The following is a 21,824-nucleotide window of genomic DNA, read 5'->3' as shown; positions in this document are numbered from 1 at the left end:
TTTATTTTGTATCTTTCTTCCTCGACCACTACTTTTGTCCACTTTCACCGTTTGTCGAATTGTGTGTGTGTTTCTCGTGGTGAAAATAATTACAAAGTTAACTAGAAGTTGCCTTCTCTTTATTATCCATTCACCGCACTCGATTGGCACTCCCAGGAGGAAGGATTCAGTAACACTTTATACATTGCCACCTTTTTTTTTTACTCTTATTAATTCTTATTTGTCTCTTTTTTTCATTCTTTAGTTAGTTTGAAAAAAAAAACGCTAAAACCTCTGTGAACGTCTAGGCGAAATGCGCTTTGAAAATGGGAGAGAAAATCTACAGAAAATAATACTCGTGATTTGATGTCGAAGAATTGGTAACTTAATTGTTTGATTATGTTTAAAATTTATCGCATCTTTTATATGTCTCCTCTAGTGATTACTTATTTAATTCTATATACTCAACTGGCCAAGGATATGGTTTTTGCAATGCTCTTCTCATGGTTTTCTTTCTTATATGCAATGGAGATTTGTTGAATTTATACAAATTAATCTTTTGCATGTCATTTTACAATCGATATGTTTACGGAGGGGGGAAAAACAGTGTCGAGAAACTCCTTTTAACATGACTCCTTTCCATCAATAAATATGATTCGTCACTCAATAGATGAGAAAAGATGGAAATAATATCGCTAGTCTTCTCGAAAAAACTTAACCACAATTTTATTTCTCACTTTAACTATGATTACCATTGTTTTTTTCTTATTTTCTTTCTTCATAATATAAATAAATGTATTTCCTTATTCTTCTTCTTTTATACAATTGTTTTTCTTCTTTCCTTTCTATTTCTTTGCCTTTATTGATATTTATAATACAATGTATTCTGATAGATTATATAAGTTTGCGTTTAGTTTTAAGGTTTAGGTTTTGATGCGTATTTACAGAGGATGAGGCATCAGAGTAAATCTATAGCATTCTTAAGATTATACACATTTTTCTTGTCTTGAGACTGAGAATGAGGGTCGATTGGAGAGAAGCTGAGAAGCGCATAGTTGAAATGTGACTCATCATGTTTTGCTTTCTTGGTTTTTGCTCAAAATCCGGAAAGAATATTCGTCACATGAAATTGCTGAGTATTAACAAGTTCTATTTGAGTCTTTTTTCCCATTTCTTCCATAATAAATATCATAATATATTTGGATTTGTATAATATGAATATCATCTTTCATTTAAATGCTGTGTAAGTGTTTTTCTTCGTCTTTATTTAAGGCAAAAAATTAAGACTGTCTTTTTCTCCTCTTGCGCAATAACTTGATCAACAATTTTCACTAAAACTCCTTTTAACCATTTTTCAAAAAAAAAGAGGTCTTTTCACTCATTCTCAATGTTTGCAATATGTTTGTTTTTCTGTCACGAGGATTTGGTGTTTCTCCAGATGGTTAATAATAACCGAGTTACATAATTCATTCCACTTCACATTATATCCGCTCACACTCTATAAAACGTCCTTTTTATCGAAAATCTATCTAAAATATATTATAAAAAATTGATTTAATATCATTTCAAATATAAATTATTCACTGTGAACTTATTATAGAATACAAACCAGCACTCATTTTACTGTCATAAATCTAATTTTTACTTTTGTGTAAAACGTTTTATTTTATACAAGAAAAAACTAACAAAAAAGACTCTTTTTTTTACAATTTAGTCCATGACAAAGTGTGTAAGATGTGAATTTTTGGGCATTGCAATCGCGATGTGTTAAGAAAGTAAACTCTGTGTCTCTTGTGGCAGTGAAAAATTAGTTTTTCCGTGTCGTTCGCAAACTCAAATCATATGGAGAGTGTACTGCGCCTCGTTTGAATTTGAGCGGCGTCACGTCGCGACTGCAAAACTCCTCGAAATACTTTGATAGGGGAAGAGAAGCCAAAAACCACACGAAAAGTGTTTGAAAAATCAGTCATGTGTGCATTCATCGGATGTGGCCGCCATTTCGGTACTTCCTGTCGCCGCTTTTCGACCGCGAGCGGCTCCTGCGCGACCGCGGCGCCCACCTGTTGTCGCTCTCACTCTCGTCATCGGAGCTGTGGGCGCTCTGCGTGGTGCTGCCCTGGTGGCTCCGCGGCGGTGCCCTCTTGCCGTTGAGCTGCGTCGCCTCCACGGAGCCATTGGCTATCAGCCGCAGATTGGCGTTGATCTTGTTGGTGTATACGTCCGGACACGGCGGCGGCGGTGTGCTCGGCTCGAACTCCTGGTCCTCGAAGAACTCCATGTTCACGTTGCGATAGTACTCCTCAGTTGGCTCGCCGGCGTTGAAGTAGTTCTGCTCCTGGCAGCACTGCTCGTACAGCACGGAGCCGCTCTCGTAGTCATTCTCCTCCGGGAAGAAGTCGCCCTCCGGCCGGCGCTGGCACCACGTCTGCGGGAAGTTGGGAATGGGCGGTGGCAGAGTGCCCCAGCGCGGTGGGGTCGGCGGAACGCGTCGCATGACCTGCAAAAGTGGACGGCAGATTATTGAAAGGATTGTTGTTGATTTAAGATGCAATTGTGTGCCCTGAAGCTGGGCAGTTGGAGGAGATTTGCTCACCTGTGGCGACATTGCTGTGGGATTTGTGCGGATTGTCATGTTGTTGGGTGGCTTGTAGGCGCCGTACGGGTGATCTGGTGGCGGCGGCAGCATTTCGCACAAGTTCATGGGCTCTCGCAGGGGCGCATTGTACTCGGAAGAGCTTGGACTGGCTGAGCATTTAGCGCACGTGTCGTCCGAGGCCCCAGAAGCGCCCCTCTGAAGAGTGACTGTGGCGTATGGCTCGGGCGGCGCCGTTGTGGGCAGCGGCGGCTTCTGCAGGTGACTCGTGGGCGTCACTTCGGCATACTCCGAGGCGGCGGGCGGCGCCAGAGAGTGCGTTGGCTTAATCATCGGGTTTCCGTGCAGCCACATCGTGTGCTGCTTGTCCGGCAGTGTTGCCGTGAGCATTGGACCTGTGGAGTCAGATTTCACATGAGAAACGGATGTGTTCTCATCAGAAAATGACGTGAAAATTCATCCATGCATGATGAAGATTGAACTAATTTGATTGAGCCTGAGTGGCGTATGCAGAGAAGTGAATAATTCGCAAATTACAGTGGCCACTTTCGAGTGCAATGAGACAATCGACTGATACCATTGACTGACAATGGCACTCAATGGCCCGAGAGGATATTATGCTGTTGTGATAATTACCAGGATAAGATGCCTTCATGATGCGCTTGTTTCTCTTGGCCCAGTACAAAGCGAAAATAGCACCGCCCGACAGGCCCACACCCAGGATGCCCAGCACCACGCCCGACATCCACATCGATGACCATCCATTGGCGGCCGGATCGGTCCTGCAAAGGCACAAGGATTCACTGCATTATTTCCTCGGCGGGGAAATTTATGGGGCATTTGCACGTCCATTTGCTCACGCCACTCGGGCGCCCGAGAGGATGTGATGGATTTTTAATTAAAACTCGGCGTCTCATCTCGTCAGAATGCCTGCTCGACTGCAAGGCTTGCACACCCAACCCGGAATTTACACCTTTCCGTGCAAATTTCATTTCAACACATCAGGGGAGATTTTATATAAATGTCATAAGGCCAGATTGGATTGCCATTAGCAGATCATTTGTGCAAAAAAACTGCCAGCACACGAGACAGAGCTGAATATCATGCAAATTGCATTTCATTTCAAGCAGTACGGCAGATTTATGGGTGTCAGAGGAGGAGATAATATGCTCAAGGCCTGTTATTACCCCAGTTTCTGTGTAGAATTAAACTTAAGACACTTGCGAAGAGCGGTTAAATATGAATTTTCATCTCCTCTCATTGCTTCTTGATGTCTTTGTGTATTAATTCTCAATTTATCGCTGAGTTATACACCACAATTCATCCGCCTTGGTTGGCGTGAGGCTCTGCAGATGGCTCAAAGTACCCTCAATAATTCATTGGTCGTGTGCATGCGGCCGAAGGGACACAATTCATGAAATGCAACACTTCTCCCGTTGAGCCAAGCGCTCTGCACTCACCTGGGCGGCCGAGGGATGTAGGATGGGTCCATGTGGAGTGCGGCTGGGGCGCTGTACGGCCCCAAGCCGCCAGCGGTGAGCGAGGCGACGCAGGCAATGTAGCGGCCGCCAGGATTCAGACTGTTTATCACAACGGACTGCGTTGAGGCATTCAGTGACATCTGACCGAGGATCTTGTTGGTCGTGTTGGACTTTATCTGGATCTGAAAGGTATAAATAGAATACTCAAAAGTCTGTCTTTTTAAACTCCTTTCTCAAACTCCACCCCCTCGAGTGCCACGCCCCCTTCTCTTGCTGTGCTGACGCTGGGACTCTTCTTGACTGATTTTCTCAATTAAAGCCCGATATTCTTTCCCATCATGCAGCAATTAATCACGCCACAGCCTCGAAAGAGAGAGAGAGAGTTCAGGCAGGGCAACCTTATATATTGAGGTGGAATCCTGGGGTGGAAAAAAGGACTTTGTCACTGGGGAACAAAGGCCGAACATCCCCAAAGCTATGATGCATCAATAAATCTTCCCACCGTGCAAATCCCCTCACTTGCATGCGCTGGGCCTTAATATGTTTTACCATTATTGTATCATCTCGCTTGATTCATAAATCACAACCTTAACGATATCCACCTCTCCACTATTCACTCTGTCATCCCGAATGTATTGCATTTTTGCACTCTGTGCTCTTCACTGTCCGATTTTCCGCATATTTCATATTGCGATATCCATTCTATGGTGGGAGATTCGGGCGCGCTATGAAAACGCCCCGGGTGAAATCGCTTTGGGAGACGAGCTCGTGTGAACATCTTGGCAACAATGAAAAGTGTCACTCATATATTTTTCATCAGACTCTTCCATCACGGTGTGTAAAAAATGGCGGAGGAAGAATGGGAAGATATCAGTAATATCGCAATAAGAAGACATGGAGTGTCATTTCTCACGTGCACACGCAGAATTCGGCAATTTCCCATCCGCGACATTTGGCAATTCAGTCGGAAAAAGAGCTCAATTTTGTCAAATTCAATTTTAAATTGTGAAGCGCGTGGAAAGGAAAAAAAAGCCCCCGAGAAAATGCTATAAAATATAGATGAGTTTCCACAAACTGTTCTCAATATGTGCCCAGGCTAAAAAGAAAAAAAAATCTTCAAATTATCAAGATAAATCGCCAATATTAATCAAATTAATTAATCAATATTGAAGAGCTAAAAGGTGACATTAGCTTTTATCCACCCCGTTTTACTCCTTTCATTGTCACTCGAGGCTCATCCCTGAGCCTGATGGCGGCAAAAGTTGGTCATTTTGCTCTCAGAGTCTTTTCAAGTTTATCGCCAGTGAACTTTTTCCACCCACCCGAGTTTAGCGGCCCATTTAGCCTCTCCCCATTCCCATAAGGTGAAAACTTTGAGCTGAAAGCTATAGAAAAATCTCATACTTCGAGTTGCTCCTTTTTCTGCTGCACGACAGAGTGAGTAAAGACTTTTTTCTTTGCCTGCACACGAGAGGAAAACTAATTAGACTTTTTACTCTCTGGCAGAGTGCAATAAAAACAAATAAAATATGTGCTTATCATTAATCAAAATGACAAGTGGGCGTTTTGGGGGTGGCGAGAAAGACTTAGCAGATACGGTGTGTGGGGGAGGAAAAAGAAGTGTTGAGAAGGTATTAATTTGCATGTGAAGAAATTGTTCTCAAATTGTGTCCTGACTAAAAATTTGCCAACTGTAAAATTCTCATGCAGCTCACTGTACAAATTTCACCCTTATCTGCATTGCTATTCCCAAATGCTCGCCCCACACTGCGAGCGGGGTGCTTTTGGGGTGGGGTTTTCTGCTTGACGTGACTTGAATAATAGACTTTGGGTGAGAGTCGCATTGTCTGATTAAATGTGGCACACATCGTCGGGCGGCCTGGTGACGCAGACGAACAGCCGGTCAGCCACAACTGGGCGATGGTGCAATCTTTAATCTGCCGATGGCCGAAATGAAAATCGCTAATCACTCAATATTGTCCCGCGAATAGCCATTTGACGACGTGCTCGACGCGAATCGGGTTAAGCTCCAGAGCCGCTCTATTTATAGCGAAATATTGGGTGGCGTTCAGTGTCTCTTGTATCCACACTTCCGTAGCGGCGGAATTTATGCTTCACCCATGAAAACTTTATGGCCATTTCCTTTGATGCATCGACATCATATCAATTTTCATGATTATCTCTATTGACAGAGTGCAGCTGTTAGGTTAAACGGAGTGTGCTGTCTTCTTCCTTTCGGTTTTGCTCTCTCTTTTTTTCGAGAAAATTCCAACACATTTGCCAAAAATCCCAATTTTACGATCCTTTCTTGTGCATTTCCACGGAAAATTTCAATGGTAGGCGCCAGCCATTATGCAAATGGCAACCCAGAGACACACACAGAGAGAGAAAGAGCAATAAAATGCAATAAAACACCCTCAGTTGTAAGATATGTTCTCGGAAGAGGGAAGTTGAGGGTGGAAAATTTGCATATAAAAAATCACCATTCTGAGAGGAATGATTTCTTTGTTAGTTGTGCAAATAATAGAGTCCTTAAGCGATTTTTCCCGCAATTTATGAGACAATAGGAGGGAAATATTGAGGGTGCTTTTTCCAGCACTCAAGAGCTTTCATCTGCCATGGCATTTTGCCTGTTTCCCAAATGGCAGTCCAGAGGAAATATGACTTGTGATGTTAGGAATTCACCATGAATCATAAATCTTGATTAGAAAAAAGGGAGTTCAGACAATTTCCAGAGAGTATGAATAGTTTTCCTAGGGAATTGTTGTAATATGAGACTAAATCTATTCTCAAAATCGCTAATAAGTCACGTGAAGTCCTTAAACTGTCTATACTTACATTGTATCCGGTGAGTTCTCCGTTGAGCAAATGCTGCGGCGGTGGCGACCATCGGACGTAGGCCGCTGTCGTGTTGATCACGCCGACTCTGACGTCAGTTGGTGGCGCCGAAGGCGCGCCGTCCAGCGTCATGCCTGTCCGGATATTGGAAATGCTGCCGCCGAGGCCGCCAGGAACGGTCACAAATACCTCGTATTCCGTGTGCGCGTTCAGGTCGTCGATGCGATGGCGCTTGGCACTGAGCGGAGCGTTGCTAGTGATGAAATCGTGGCGTCCGCCGGTCGGCCGGTAGTGCAGCGTGAGTGTGGTGGCCGGCGGTGAGTCGCTCGTGATGTCCCACGCCACATCGACGGCGTGAGCCGAGGCGCCGCGCACGGAGCTCACGAGGACGGTCTGATCGGTGCCCCAGCGACTGCTCACGGGCTCCAAGGGCTGGGGCGACTGACCCTCGGCCGCGCCAGGCGCCAACACGCGCACGAAGATACGCTTCACGACGCTGCCGGCCTCATTCAGAGCGGCGCAAGCATACCAACCCTGAAAAATGAAGCAGTCGTTGAGAATTTCAAATTTGACAGTGATTTTGACACTCATTTGAGCGCGCGGAAATGCATTGTTTAGTGATCATTGTATATTAATGTCTGAAAGTGGATGTAAATTGCTTCAGCATAAATGTAGAACCACTCAAGAGTCCACATTTATTTTAATTTCTCTTCGTGCTACTCCAGAGAGGAAGTTGACTGACACTCTGGATGTGACGCAGTCTTGTCAAGTGTCGCGCCTCAGATTGACGCTCTTCTCGAAAATTACCCTTTCAAGAGTGTGCGCGGTGCTCGTAGAAAAAGCGGAGACCCTAAGAAAATATTCCAACTGCACGATATGCTTCTGAGTGTGGAGTTAATTTTGTTGTTTCTGAATAAAATTCTTCATAATGTATTTTCAAAGCTGCCATTTGTGCGTCGCACGTGAAAAATCATCGGGGGTCATTTACATAGTATGAATTTCCAATTGACTCATTGTATTATGCAATTTTCGTGAATTCAAAATAGCAAAATAACCACTAATTTTTAGACTATATGCGAAATGCGTAGCATATTTTGGCAAAATTCCACAGTGCAATGCGATCTCTAAACTATTTCAGGCATTGTTTATCAAACGATGCGGCCAAATTGGGGATATTTTCCTACTTAAATGCCAAATACAGCTGCCGAATTATTCAGCAATGCGCGTGCATATCAATAAAATATGCAAATAACAAACATTGTTTAGGACATATTTTGCACTTTAAGCATTTATTAAATTAATTTTGCACTCTCTGGCATATTTGTCAAAATCACCACAATTAATTTTGCCAATTCTGAACAATGCGACGCAGGGATAAGAGCCATGAGAATTATACTCTCTCTCTCTATCGCTCTCCAGCTCGGCCATAAGCCCTGGAAGGTTCTAACAATAATGGACTTCTTTCGTCCGCACAAATCCAGTGGCTCAATAAGCTCTTAATCTTCTGCCTTCTGCTCAAATTCCACTCTTTGTCAACCCACACATGAGCCCCGTTTTGCCCACCAGACACAATTACAACCCCTTTGTTTTGCATCTGCAGCACAAGCGCTGAACTGGGGCCTGGATTATAATTTGAACTTTTGCACCGATGTCACTCGGAGGTGTGTCGCGGTGGTTAAATGACAACATTTCTCTGCCTCATTTCACGCCGAGGGGTGAGCAACTGATGCCAGTGAGCGGCGGGAGTTAATTTAGCGCGTTAAAAGAGTTTTAGTGTTGTAGGTCAAATTGCAGGCGGAACACGAGTACATGTGTTGGGAAAAGTAGGCGATGTAACATGCTGTGCAGAATTACCATGCATTTCAGGGGTGAATTTATGAACATTTTAAACACTTTGTCGTGCTACAGAAAAAGTATAATGGGAAATATGATCGTGCGCCCCATTTAACACGCAGAATTGCATGGATTCTGGGCGGAGCTTATGAGTGGGCGTGGCTTAATTATGATGAAGTGGACAATGAAACTCAACAGAAGAACAAAATTTTGTCACGAGTGGAAACTTCAGCACAGATTTGCAGATTCATAAAGCTTGAAAAATCATGTTAGCTTCACTGAAAAACCCCTTTATATTAAGTTAATCCTCATTACCTGCTCTCGAGGTCAGTAAAACAAAGTTCCCTTAAACACCATTACAATTGAGAGTCTCAAATGTGGAGCTTTATGGAGTGCCATTGTTCAGCTGTGAATGACTCTTAATTTCATAACTTTCCCATTTAGAATGGCGGTGTGAGCATTAAAGGCGAACTGATGGTGTTAAAGAGCTGCGAGAAAGGGCTTTTTTTGGCTGACCAAAAATAGACTCAAGGATTGATTCTTTTGTGACAAGTGGAAGGAAAAAGAAGTGACGATGAACAGACGAAATGGCAATTTTCTCGAGTGCCTTCCATGGGATTTCCTCTCCAGAAGACCCGCGCGCGTCTTCAGCTTCATGGAAAACATGACTAATGACCCTCTTTCCCGTGTGCCAAAGGGGTTGGCAAATGGCGATGCTGGCGTACGCCATAATTGCAAACATAATTAAAAGGCACTTTGCATGTCTGGGCGAAGGAGTTGTAACTCACTGGGCCGCGAGGGTGCTGAAAATGGGGGGTGGACTTCTCCTCTCCCTTGGCGCGCGCGAGGGCAACAATCTTCAGGAGCGATTAATTTCAAATCATTAAGTTATTTCTGAGGCAAAGGCGCTGTAAATTATTCCATTTACTATGAAATTTAGAGAGAGGAAAAGCCAGTGGTTGTTTTTCAGGGTTGGTAATTGAATGATTTAAGCTCTCGAGCATATATATATACATATATCGGAATTCTGGGGTGGGTGGACGTTCGCCCGTTTTTGCAGCATAGTTCCATGCTTGCGACATAAATTATTCGCTCTGCAGAATTTCATTAATTCGCAGAAGAGTGAAGGAATTCTCCTTTGCCATGCACAATATATCATTCTGGCCTTTGGGAGCGCGCTTATTGGATGTCCCAGAATCCTATAAAATGCTGCGAAAGTGCAGTTAAATATTGTTTCGTTATGTTTTTCTCATCGATGCTTTTTTCGTTCAATTTATTGTCAAATCTGACAGAATTGCGTCAGATTGACGCCCAAGTGGCTAATTTATTAATAGAGCAAAGTGTGTGTGTGTGTGTGCAATTCTGCGGAGAAAAGGTGCTCGATGACTTGCAAGGTGTGAGTTGGAATGTGGATCAAAGTGCTTCGTCGGTGGCTATAAATTTCTCCACACTGTTCTTCGGTATTGTAACATATTTTTTGGTTTATTATTGCGTTGAACAAAGGGACCACATATATTTTGCGAAATGTGTTGCTGACACGGGATAAAAATTGTCGTACAACCTCTCGTCCTCCGCCCACGGGCGCCCACCTTCTCCCCCTCCTGTTTTTCCGGCCAGGATGAAATGTGTGTCTCTTCACAGGGTACAGCATATAGCGTGCTGTAATGTGACACCGAGAACTTTTTCTCAGGCCACTTTGACGAAGTGCGATTTCAGTGAGAGTTTTCAAAGTTAACGAAAGCGATTTTCCCACTTTTGCGAAAAGGCGCGCAAAGAGTTGGCAAAAATAGTGGCAAAAAGTCAACTAATTTGCAAAAACACCCCCAGAATATTTATGAGGCTGACTCTGCTCTGGATATTTCGGACAACACACACATACAGTGCGCCTTTTCCCTGGTGTGGCAATTTCACACTTTTGGCGTGAAAAATGAGCAGCAATGTGAGGAAATTAATTCGTGGCGCAAAAATTCGATTTTGAAAAAGCCGCCGTTTGTGTGATAGATGAACTGAGATTACGTGGCATGCTCGGGACAAATTACACACCATAAATATTCAGTGGGGGCCACCCTGTACAGGATGTACTGGCGAAGGTGCTTGATGGTCGTCGTGCCGCCGAAATGAGGGTGATTCCCGCAGACAAAGCATATTATTCACGAGAGTTACTTTAGGAATGCCAGAGGGGGTGGAATATGGCCAACAAAGAGGTTTATTCTTGTGAAATAAATTTGCACAAGTTTTCTCGTTTCGAAGCCCTCAGAGAAGGAAAAAAAAAAATTGTGGAACGGAGAAATGTGGGCGAGACGTAATGTGTGTCTAAAGGATATAAATGTGATACAATTGTCTCACATTTGCCGAATGGAGTGTCTGTCTGTTCAATTCATTGGCGAGCAATCTGTCTATCGAATTGCAATGTGAGGAAAATAGAACAATCGCCAAAATTCGAGGAAAAAAAAGGTTAAATTTCACTTCCATTTTGAGCGAGCTTTCTCTTAAATAATTGCCAGATCCAGAACTTATAACACATTTTTCACAGTTCACGGTTCTTGAGCAAAGGAAAAAGGAACCTTTTGACTTTCTTTCTCCACTGATTTGCTCATTAATTTCTCTTGCACTCTTTCTTTCACTTCTCAAGGGTGCTTTCCATGACATTGTCAGCAATATATCACATTTTCAGCAAATTACGAAGAAGTGATGCAAATGAGCGCATGCATTGCAGCGATAACTCAAAGTCCTTCAAGACTTTACTCTCCTTTTCCTGGCACTTTCGCTCGGCACTTGCATGGAGCTTTTAATGAGCTCTCAAGGGCTTTGTTTCAAGGATCTCACCTGATGATGACTGGTCACATCTCGCAGAATCAGCTCGCCATTCTCGTCCACTTCCAGGCGCGATGTGTCGCTGGGCAACGGCGTGGAGAAGAAGAGGATGGACGTTGCATCACTGGTGCCCTCCTCACTCTCTTCCTGCTCCTCATCCTCGGCCGTGTCACTCCTTTTCACGCGCCTCGCGGGATCGCCGACGAAGGCGCGCATCCAGGACGGCGCGTCCTGGTCTTCATCATCCTGATCACGCATAATTTGCACAAATTCTGACTGCATGAAGTCCTTGCGCTCGTCAGGACTCACTGAAACGTGCCGGCGGCGGCGAATAGGCGCCGGCGGAGAGACTGAAGTTGGCGCTTGAGTGGAATTGGGATGCAGACGCTCTCTCTTCGACCGCAAACTCATGATCTTGGCCCTGGCCAGGAGTTCATCCTGCGACGTCTCCACTTCCAGCAGCTGCGACACCTCCGATCGCACACCCACTCTGTCCCACACGATGCGCGCCTTGGGGCGCCCCTGCGCCCTACACGGCAATCTTATGGTGCCGCCTTCGCGCACCTCAGCGTCCGCGGGCGCCTCGATGAAGGTGGGAATGGCTGAAATATCAGGATAGATGCCATCAATAGAGGTCAAAGTAATTCGCTAAATTGAAAATAATGATCCCCAATCTTCCCACAACTCGAGGGTTGACCACATTGCGAAAGTTGTGAAAAGTCAATCATTTTGCCATGACGTGAAATGTTCGCAATCCGCGAACTTTTCCCACAACATCGCAGCCCTAATCGGCCCCGCACACGAATGTGGAAGTGAAGAAGAAATAAATTTTTATGACCCCTCTTCCCTGTGTTACATACTAAAAGTATCACGCACCATAAACGTAAAGTTTTACGACCACCGAGACATTTCCACCCTCGTTGTGTCCCTTGCAGATGTATCGGCCTTGATCTTCGGGCCGGGCATCCTCGATTCTCAGCGTATGGTCGAGGAGGATGCGCGACCGCGTCTCCGGCAGGTTCCCGTTCTCCCGATGCCACGAGACTGTCGGCTTGGGGTCGCCCGTCAACTGTTGAGGGAAGGCATAGTCGTAAAGTCTGCTCTGGCGTGGCTTCTGACACGGAAAACTCACCTCGCACGGGAGATCCAGGCCCTCACCCTCCACCACCTCTGTGTCCTGCGGCCCACGCACCACCGTCGGCGGCGCCAGGACGCTCAGGATGGCCGGCGGCGAGGATTTGCTGCCCGCCATGCTCTGCGCCGTGCACTCGTACTTGCCGGCATCGGAGCTCATCACCTCGGATATCATCAGACTGCCGGATTCCACCATCGAGAGTCTGTGGAGAAAAGTAGGGTTAGAGTGCATCAAATATGGCCGCTTTGCAATGCAAAGTGTAAGTTTGACCCCCAGAAATCACGAAGAACAAACACTTGAATCTTCAGTGTTTCTGCACCGATTTCGATTATCTTTTGTGCAAATGAAGGATGATGAAATTTTCTACAGTTTCTTACTTGACATGAAAATTTGTCCCACCACCAGAAGAAGTGCTAGAGTCGCATTTTTAGCACACTTTATCTTGCGCATGCATCAAATTTTGGGAGAATAACAGCAAAATTCCAGAACAGTTTAATGTTATGGTGGAATTTTGCTAATTCCCTCAATGGCAGCCACATAATTCTTGATTCTATCGCTGTCACTTGTGGTGTATTTGGTAAATTTCAAGCCAAGCCCCGCCAAGATATATGAGTTTGTGCGACAAGTATCATGAAATTAATTAAGTATATTACATAAAACATATATTTCCAATTAGCAGTTTGTGACACGCTCTCTCTCTCTCTCAGTCCTCTTGTGGAAAATTAATTTTCCAATCTCCACCCCTTGCGGCTCTAAAATGTCAAACCATCAAAAGTTATTTCATTAAAAATTAATCCAGCGATAACCCGTGAATAATAAAACTTCCAACTACTAAGTTGCTGGCATAACTACATTACTACTGATTAGATGATGTTTCCCAAGCCACTGAAAAGTCATGCTATGCACTTCTGCGGGGCCTTAAACTTTAAGTGTATGCGAGACTTTTAATCCGATTTCATGTGAACATGAGAGATCTTATATTCTCGTGGTAATTGTTGGGCGGAGAAATCTGCAATTTCATCTTATCATGAGCTGGAATTTTTGGGAATCCACCCTCCCTTAAGAGATAATTGGAGGTTTCTATTCGACCCAATGCGATGGAGAGACAATCCCGGGGGCGCTTCGATAAATCTGGAGAAGTAATTCGGCGGGATTTTCTGTCCACCGCAAGATTTCCACTTGAGAATTGGGTCAAAGCCCAGAAGATGTCTCTTTGCAGGGATTTTTCCTGGTGTGTTCACCCTCAATTTGGGCTCTTATAATCGCATTTGAGGCGATTTGGGGAAATGTCGAGGAAATTGCTGTGAATTTAGACATATAAAGAAAGTCGATTGAATTCTATAAATTTTTCCCTATTAATCCCACTTCAATTGCCAATCGTTGTTTCGCCGGCTCTGCTTGGGGTACATGGGGGAAATCTTGTGGAAATTGATTCACATCATAACACCAGTGACTTGTGCCCTCTTCCTTCACGCCAATATTTCATGAGGACTATCATAGCGAGAGCAGCGCATTCAATTTTCCTTTCAACGCCCAGAGAGAGTGCAGCCATCTCGGGACTTCCCATATCAATTTGCAATATATTCTGGCGGCCAATTCCACTTGGATAGACCTTCTGGAGAGACGAGAGAGAGTGGATTCAGGACTTTTATGCAGTGCTAAGTGTGCAATATTTCCCAATTGACACATGAAATACTGCAGAGAATATGCGAAATGCAATATTTATCGATTCCAGTGCGGGAAATTGGGGAAATGCTGTGCGTTCCTGGCGATTGGACCTGAATGCCAAATCATGGACAATTGCATTATGCAACATTGTCACCCAGGGATGTGTAGCAATGAGCACAGCTATTATGTGATTTATTCTTGGGGGCGCGCGCATTTACACTACACTCTAATTATGCTTAATCACTTTTAATTGCAAGCAAGCGCTGTTTCATCAAGTCAGCACAACTGCACAACGAAATTATCCCATGATTGTGGGTGTCGTGCGTGCAGATGCCAATTGGAGGCTCATTATGCCCACGATCTCAGCACGCCCTCGCAAAATCACATGCAATCGCCTCAAGTCTCTCAATTTGTCATCTGCGAATGGGATTTTCCACACGGAGCACAAACTCCAGCGTCATGCTCAGAAGGGTTTTCATTATGCCAGGATATTGGCAAAGTGTGGAGAAAGGACGGCAATTGGTCGCTGAGAAAATTGCAAAATCATGACAAAGGGATTTTGAAGAAGGGACCAAATTATTGCCTCACTTTTTGCAGAATTTCTACACGAGAGCGGTGTTGAAAACTTTAATACATCCCTCTGAACCCGATATATTAGTTCTTTTAATATTTAGGGATGAAAAATCGCATCCTAAAGCTCTACAGAGCTTTCAAAGTACTTTTATAGAAATATATTCTGTAAAATATGAAAAGACTTATTATTGACAGCGATGCGAGGAGTGTTTTTTTTATGCAGAAAATGCCAAAGATGCAGGATATTTCCGCCAAGATGAAGAAAAACGAGACTTGTATTGTTATCCTGTGCTTCGCATGTGAGAAGACTGCACGTGATGTTAATTTGATGGCAATTTCCGAGGAAAAATCACAGAAATTGCTCAAGGTATGCAATGTAAGCTTTCAGGATACTAGAAATACAACACCGTATGGTTAGGCTGCTCCTTTTGCAGTTTTACTCCCTGATAAAATGTCGAAGACAGTATAATTTTACAGAGAAAGTTTGCGTAGTTATTCTATCAACATCTCCGGTTTTAGTATATCGATTTACTTCACTTATATTTCGTTGGAAAGCTTATTAAATTCTCTACATTCCTCTAGAACATGTCAATATCATACGAGATGTTTTTCTTGCCATAAAGAAATGATGAAGTTGAGAAGAGGGAAAATTGATATTCAAGTTCGAGACTTTCTCTGCATTCATGTTGTAATTCAATGCTGTAATCTGTGCTCTTGACTTTGATTTGCAGGTGGTGTGAATCTTGGCCTTCCGCCTCGGCCACAGCTGGAAAAGTCCGAGGCTCAAGAGCGTGTTAATGCGAAGAAGTGAATTACAGTGAGTGCTGAAAGTGCAATTAATCGATTTTCGAATCATCGCCACCCCTTCTCCCTAGGGTGTAATCAGACACAGCAGAAGTTGGAATTACAGACGGTCCGCAATTACCGAGGCGGAGGCGAAAACTTCCGCTTTCAGCGCAACTTTCACAACAACCCCACAAAGAATGAACCCACCACACAATCTTGACTTTTTTTCAGCGCCCATCGCGCGCCATTCGCCATGGGAACAATAGAGACATAGAGCCTGAACCGTCATAAATTGCAGGCGAGCTGGAATTGGACTGCAAGGCGCAATGATTGTCTCAATTAAGCGAAATGCAGGCTCGCAAGGGTGGAAAGTTTCCTCTGGCAATTTTCGGTGGCAAAAAAGTAATCCAGGGGGAAAATCAACGTTTTCAAATGTGCGTCATATGGACTGGTTCACACAATTTTAATCGAATTTGGGTGGAAATTTGAAGATGAATGCTTAGGCTGAGCCAAAAATCATTATGTAGTTAAGCAAAATTCAAGACCGAGGGGCTAATGTCACGAATAACAGAAATTTCACTCTTCTCTCTCTCTCTCTCTCTGATGTGTAATTTTCCCACCTCCGCGCCCCCATGTTCACACGCACGCCCCCCGGAAAATTGTGTGTGACATTCAGAGCCAACATCGGCACACAATTACCCCGGCTCTGCACCCAAATTCCACTTATTAAATATCAATTGTTGTTCCACCGACATGCTGGTGGCATAATAAAATGCACTCCTGCACTCGCCGCCCCGCCCGCGACCCTTGACTGCGGGCCGGGTCCGCGAGCGCTGCGTAATGGTCAAACAGAGGACAGTCATGCATAAATGTGGCTCTAATGAATCCCAAATAGATGAGTCGCAATGGCGACCACGTCTGACCTCGAGTGGGGGGTGGAACTCATCTGTGCAGCTGCAATTCTCCCTTGGGGACACAGCGTGACCGGGAGAATTTGCCAAGATGAGCCCTCGAGAGTTCTCAGACGAATTGCAAAGGATGTAGATTCGAGATGAAGATTTGTTGTGGAAATCTTTGACTGCACGTCAAATTAGGCAGTTTTCTCACTACGTTGAAATGTCGGTACATCAGTATGTAAGCAATCCCTTTCTTATCTATCGCCAACTCTGTTCCATGCGACAATTTTCCCGTGCTACGCACTCGGCATTCAAATGCGTCAGGAGCGTGACACAGGGCAATTTTCGCCCACTCCGAGTCTCCCGGGCGAAGACATGTGGGGCGGCGGCCCGCCCATCGGCCCCCCAGCGCAGCTCCGGCCCCTCGGATGAGCCGAATGAATGGTATCATGTCACGTCAGAGCCGTTTGATTGATGAGCAGACCGTTTTTCAGCGGATAAACTGACGCGCGCTATTTTCTAGCACCCGATAAAATCGGCGAAAAGCGATCGGGCGCCAAAGGGGCGGAGAAGGGTTCAACCCCTTGAGTGGACACTGGAGGATCTTAGGCAGTGGCCATTAATTTGCCAAGAGCAGAGGGAGGGAAGCGTGTGTGTGTGTGCCAACCGCGAAAATTAGATTGGATGCCATCCAAAGTGGTGTTGCACATAGAAATTGGGAGGGAATTTTGCACAGTCGGCGAGAAGAGCGATTGTGTGTCGCATTGATAAATGCAGCTCACGTTTGATAAACGATATAAACTCTTATCGCTGGAGCGCTTCCAATTGCCGAAAAAACCCCGCACCTTTTGGCCATGGCGCGCTTTGGATGAGGTTTTTTGGGTGTGCCGATAAAATTTCGTTGGTGTCAATTTTTCATTTCTCAATTCTCACACCCCTGAAAGTGCGCCCAATCGATTCGACGCCTCGCGCGGGGGGAGAAAAAAAGGTTTTGGCGCCTTCGACGCTCTGGCGAAGAGGAAAAATATCAAATTGAGCTGTCGAAGTGACACTTAAAGTGGCGTGAATGGAGATGGTTTTACCAGATCTTTTGCATTTTTCATCTTTAGCAGAGCATGAAGAGCGGTTTTTATTGTTTTTCCTGCACATTTTTGTTTTCAGCGTCTTCCAACATTTGAAGGGCATCATCGATTCCACCTCAGCGTGTGTGAGGGAGTCTTAATTAAAACATTAAAGCCACGAGACTTGCCATAAGAGCTATCAAGTGTGTGGGTGTCTGGTAGACAAAGTGAGTGGCGGTGAAACACCTTCGAAGCCCTTTTGACAGTGGCAAGAAAAATCACAGGATGAATCAATTGAATGTCGAGACGGTGCATTAGCATAAATTTTGAATTTCTCACTCGCGTGGGCGCAAAAAAGCGCCACAAAATCGATCAGATGGAATTATTCATCAAAAAGCACTCACGGCGATTAATTTAAATGCTCTTTTAGCCCAATAACAATTTAATGGCAACTCGGAAGGGTCGCCGTGCGATTGAGCGTGACTGAGTTTTCTTACCTCTTGCCGCTGATCTCCAGCAGTTTGCCGTCCTTGTACCACAGCACCGAAGGCTCTGGGATGCCGCGCGGTGGCGTGCAGTTCAGGACCACAGGTCCTCCGGCCAGCGCCACTGTGTTCTTCGGCACGGCCCTGAATTCGTCCCGCAACACTGCAAGAAAAGCACAAGAAGAAGCATCAATGAAACACTGGATTAAGTAGCAAAATCCTGTATGTTTGGGCACATTTTCGATAAGATAATCAGTATGATTTCCATGACATTTATGTAATGTTTAATGCTGTAATAAAGCTGTTTTTGTGAATAATATCATCTAATTCAAGCTGTATTGCTTTTCCCAGCACTAAAACCACTAAATAGTCAAAATAATTCCATATCAGCGATAATTCTCCTCCCTTTGGCTGCCGTTCAGAGTCGAATGGCGTTTGTCCCGTGCATTGTTTTTGCCCAGACGAAGCATCAAACCAAAGTGGGATTCCCAATCAATTTTTGAACTTTCCAGCTTGACAGACTTTCGATTGAAGTCTCGAAGTGAATTGGACGCCAAATGTGGCGCACTTGACAGTGCTTCATTTTCCGCGCCAGACACATTAATAGACGTTATTGGAATTTGTGCTTGAAGGTCTGAACAATTCAAGCTGAAAGAATGAAAGAATGAAAGTTCAAATGATGCCTCGAGAATGCGATTCTCGGACTCATAATTTAATTAAGTGAATTTTGCAATTGCAAGCATAATTCCATTACCCAGATTAATTTGTAGCTCTCAAACTTAAACACTGCGTCGAAGCCTTTCTGCCAAAGCCGCGCTTTGATGTTATTGGAATTATATAAATGCGCACCGCGATTGGCTATGCGGTTGGAATTATAAATGAAAAGCTCATTTAATGACGAAAAAGAGGAAATTATCTGATGGATATTAAAATATTGGCCATCAAAATTTAGCAATCAATATGTAAAATCATTTTTTCAGCTCTTTTTCAATAAAGCAAAACTTTACTCGTATTTTGGACTCAAAATCAAACTAGAAATCAGGTAATTTGTGACAAATTCCAGGAATAATCAAACTTCTAGCTGTCACTAATTTCCTTTAGACATGGACGTCTATTGAGACTCTGGTTCTTTGATGTAAATCTGCAATTGATAGAGGCGCTTCTGGGTGCATTTTAATGAGAAATCAATTTCTTGGGCACTGCTTGAACTCCTTGAGAATCCACTTTCTTGCCGCTTTGCAATTTGGGGGAGGAAATCCGTGCTGATGGTGGGAAAATTGTCGCTTGCAGACGGACTGCCCGAAAGTTAGTGGTTCGCATCGACCGCAGTGGCGTGTGGGATTGGGAAGGTGCAGCCCTGGAACTCCTGCTGACTCGTCTTCCAGAGTTGTCGCAACATAATATGTTGCCGGCGAGTGTAACACAATGGGAACACGAGCAATATACTGGGAGTAATCAATTAATTCCCTCCATGATATCGTCCATTAGGGCCCGAAATAAGTGGTCTGGCATTAATGTCTGGCTAATCTCATGCCACATTGAAGGCAGCCAGACAAGAGAGAGCATTCTTTCTCGATCTCCCGAAGGCGAACCGAGTGAGCGAATAAATCATCAATCTCCACTGGTCTTGAGACTCTCGAGGAGCATTAATTTTTCAACTGCGACTCACTCTGGGACTCCTTTCGCCTTTCTCCGGGGGCGATTTATAAATCAAAGGATTCCCCACAACGACACTGCGAGGAGCTCTCACTCGGGCAAATGGCTTTCCTATGCTGAAGCAACAATGATTGCAACACAGAGTCTATAAATAAAGGTCCATTCGGTGACTCCCTTTTTCGCCGCACACAATCGATAATCATGAAAAAATATTTGTTGAGCATTCCCTCCGCGAAGAGTGTGGTAAACAAACAGAAGATGGGCCCCGTTCTCAGGAGGGCCCCTCGAAAATCGCTCTCGATGTACACAAAGCGCGCAATGATGAGTGATGGTCCAGATGAGGGAGTCAGCGTGTGAGGAAATTGAGCTGCTCTGCCAAGGCACGGCCAGCCAAGCGTCGTGGTGTACCACGAAAGCATTATCCAGATTCCAGCGCCTTCTACAGTGGTCTGATGAACTTTAGATGATCCAAAACGGAAAGACACTCGCGATTTCAGACAATTAACTTTCTGATTAATCAATCAATGTTTTTTTCTTATTTTCTACGCAATATTATTAGCGTCCCCCACGCTAAATTTGCTGCCCTCTGGTGACGATATATGGAGAAAGTAATTAAATATCAAAATTCTAATTAAATATTCAGAATATATTTAAATATAATTTGATTTATATAAATACTTTACCAAAAATTAATCAATTCTTGTTTATTATAATTTTTAATTAAAAATTTATGTTAAAATATTTAATTGAGACCACAAAGTTTCCTCAAATTTTGGCTAATGACTTTTCCTTTGAGATGTTCAGAGAGTTTTAGTATTTTGTGGGAGCTTTTCAAAGACTGCTTAATTATTAAAATTTAATACTGAGAATTAATTTCAGCGTTTTGATGCGAAATGCAATTTTCAGTGCAATTTGAGGTCAACGATAGGAAAGGAAGTTCATTATTTTAGTGAAATCTCATTAAAATAGCAATAAATTTGTCTTCTTTCACTCCAAAAAACGAAATGTCTCTGAATAATTCCTCCAGGCAAAAACTCTCTTTTTCCTTTGTCTTTTAGCCTTTTTCCTTTCCGTCTCTATGCAAATTCATTTCACAAAATCAATGCATATATATTCCAATGACTTGAAACAGAAGAGAAATCCAGACTTGCTCACTTCGTGTGAGTTCCGCCATTACGAATGCAGATGAATGACAATGCAGTCTCCGCGCGGGAGAATTCACTGGCGAAACAGCATGAAATTATCAGTTTGGGTAAATCATTGACAACGGATGTTCTGTGGCGGGCTTTAAGCCAGAATAAAAATAAATTTATTATTTGCCAATGCCTAATTAATGCATTTGTGTCTGGAAACCGTAAAAAATGGACAGAAAAATAAACAGGAATGCACAATATTTGTTATGTTAAATAATTCACTGGATGAAGTACACAAATTATGCACTAAAATCAATAATCGTAATTGATTAATATTGCAATTTATTTGTTCAGCTGGAAAAAAAACGCGATGCTTCATGTTCATGTTAATCATTAAATGCTACATTTAACATCACACGCAGTTGATGATGATGGGAAAGAGTGAAGCGATTTGTGTGACGACTTGTTTGCGATGCGCTTCTTGGGATGATCTTCGACTTGGCGGCGTGTTTTGGGGTCAACAATTCAAATCAATTGGCTCAAAAGCACTGTTATGGCCTAATTGAGTGATTTATCATTATTACTTAATCTTTGGCATCGCGAGTTGTGGCCTCTGTTCTATTTGATAGGTTGAATCCATTGAAATTTATTGCCATTCGTCGTTTGGCGGAGTAAATTGTGAAGAGGTGTTCCTTCCTGGACAATTTGTATACTTAAGAATATAGTAATTTCTTCTGTGGCTACACTGTCACTTCCAATTACTGGCACAGTGGGCAAAAATGACTGAATTCCACCTCAATTTTGGGGGTGATTTTCGAGGTGAGAAATTGCGCAAAACACAAATTATGCCGCCCAAGAGAATTCCAGCCATTTTCTCAGCGCGAGACGTGCAG

General features: G+C 43.8%; 1 protein-coding gene across 1 annotated transcript in view; it reads right to left on the bottom strand.

Moving 5' to 3' along the window:
• Positions 1–1,948: 1,948 nt before the first annotated feature.
• The window catches only part of LOC132266095 (protein sax-3-like), a 51,542-nt gene continuing 31,666 nt past the window's right edge, over positions 1,949–21,824 (bottom strand). The window contains exons 4-12 of the mRNA XM_059766933.1: positions 18,155–18,305; positions 12,671–12,875; positions 12,415–12,607; positions 11,551–12,140; positions 6,892–7,425; positions 4,033–4,235; positions 3,209–3,354; positions 2,573–2,967; positions 1,949–2,476 (exon numbers count right to left, since the gene is read on the bottom strand). Coding sequence (XP_059622916.1) covers positions 1,958–2,476; positions 2,573–2,967; positions 3,209–3,354; positions 4,033–4,235; positions 6,892–7,425; positions 11,551–12,140; positions 12,415–12,607; positions 12,671–12,875; positions 18,155–18,305 — 2,936 coding nt within the window. The 3' untranslated portion in view covers positions 1,949–1,957. The remainder of the gene's footprint in view (positions 2,477–2,572; positions 2,968–3,208; positions 3,355–4,032; positions 4,236–6,891; positions 7,426–11,550; positions 12,141–12,414; positions 12,608–12,670; positions 12,876–18,154; positions 18,306–21,824) is intronic.

The sequence above is a fragment of the Phlebotomus argentipes genome, unplaced genomic scaffold, assembly GCF_947086385.1.
Source record: "Phlebotomus argentipes unplaced genomic scaffold, Phlebotomus argentipes genome assembly contig_5, whole genome shotgun sequence".
Lineage (NCBI taxonomy): Eukaryota > Metazoa > Arthropoda > Insecta > Diptera > Psychodidae > Phlebotomus > Phlebotomus argentipes.
The sequence above is the reverse complement of the archived record's forward strand: the minus strand, read 5'-3'. Positions and strand labels throughout refer to the sequence as shown.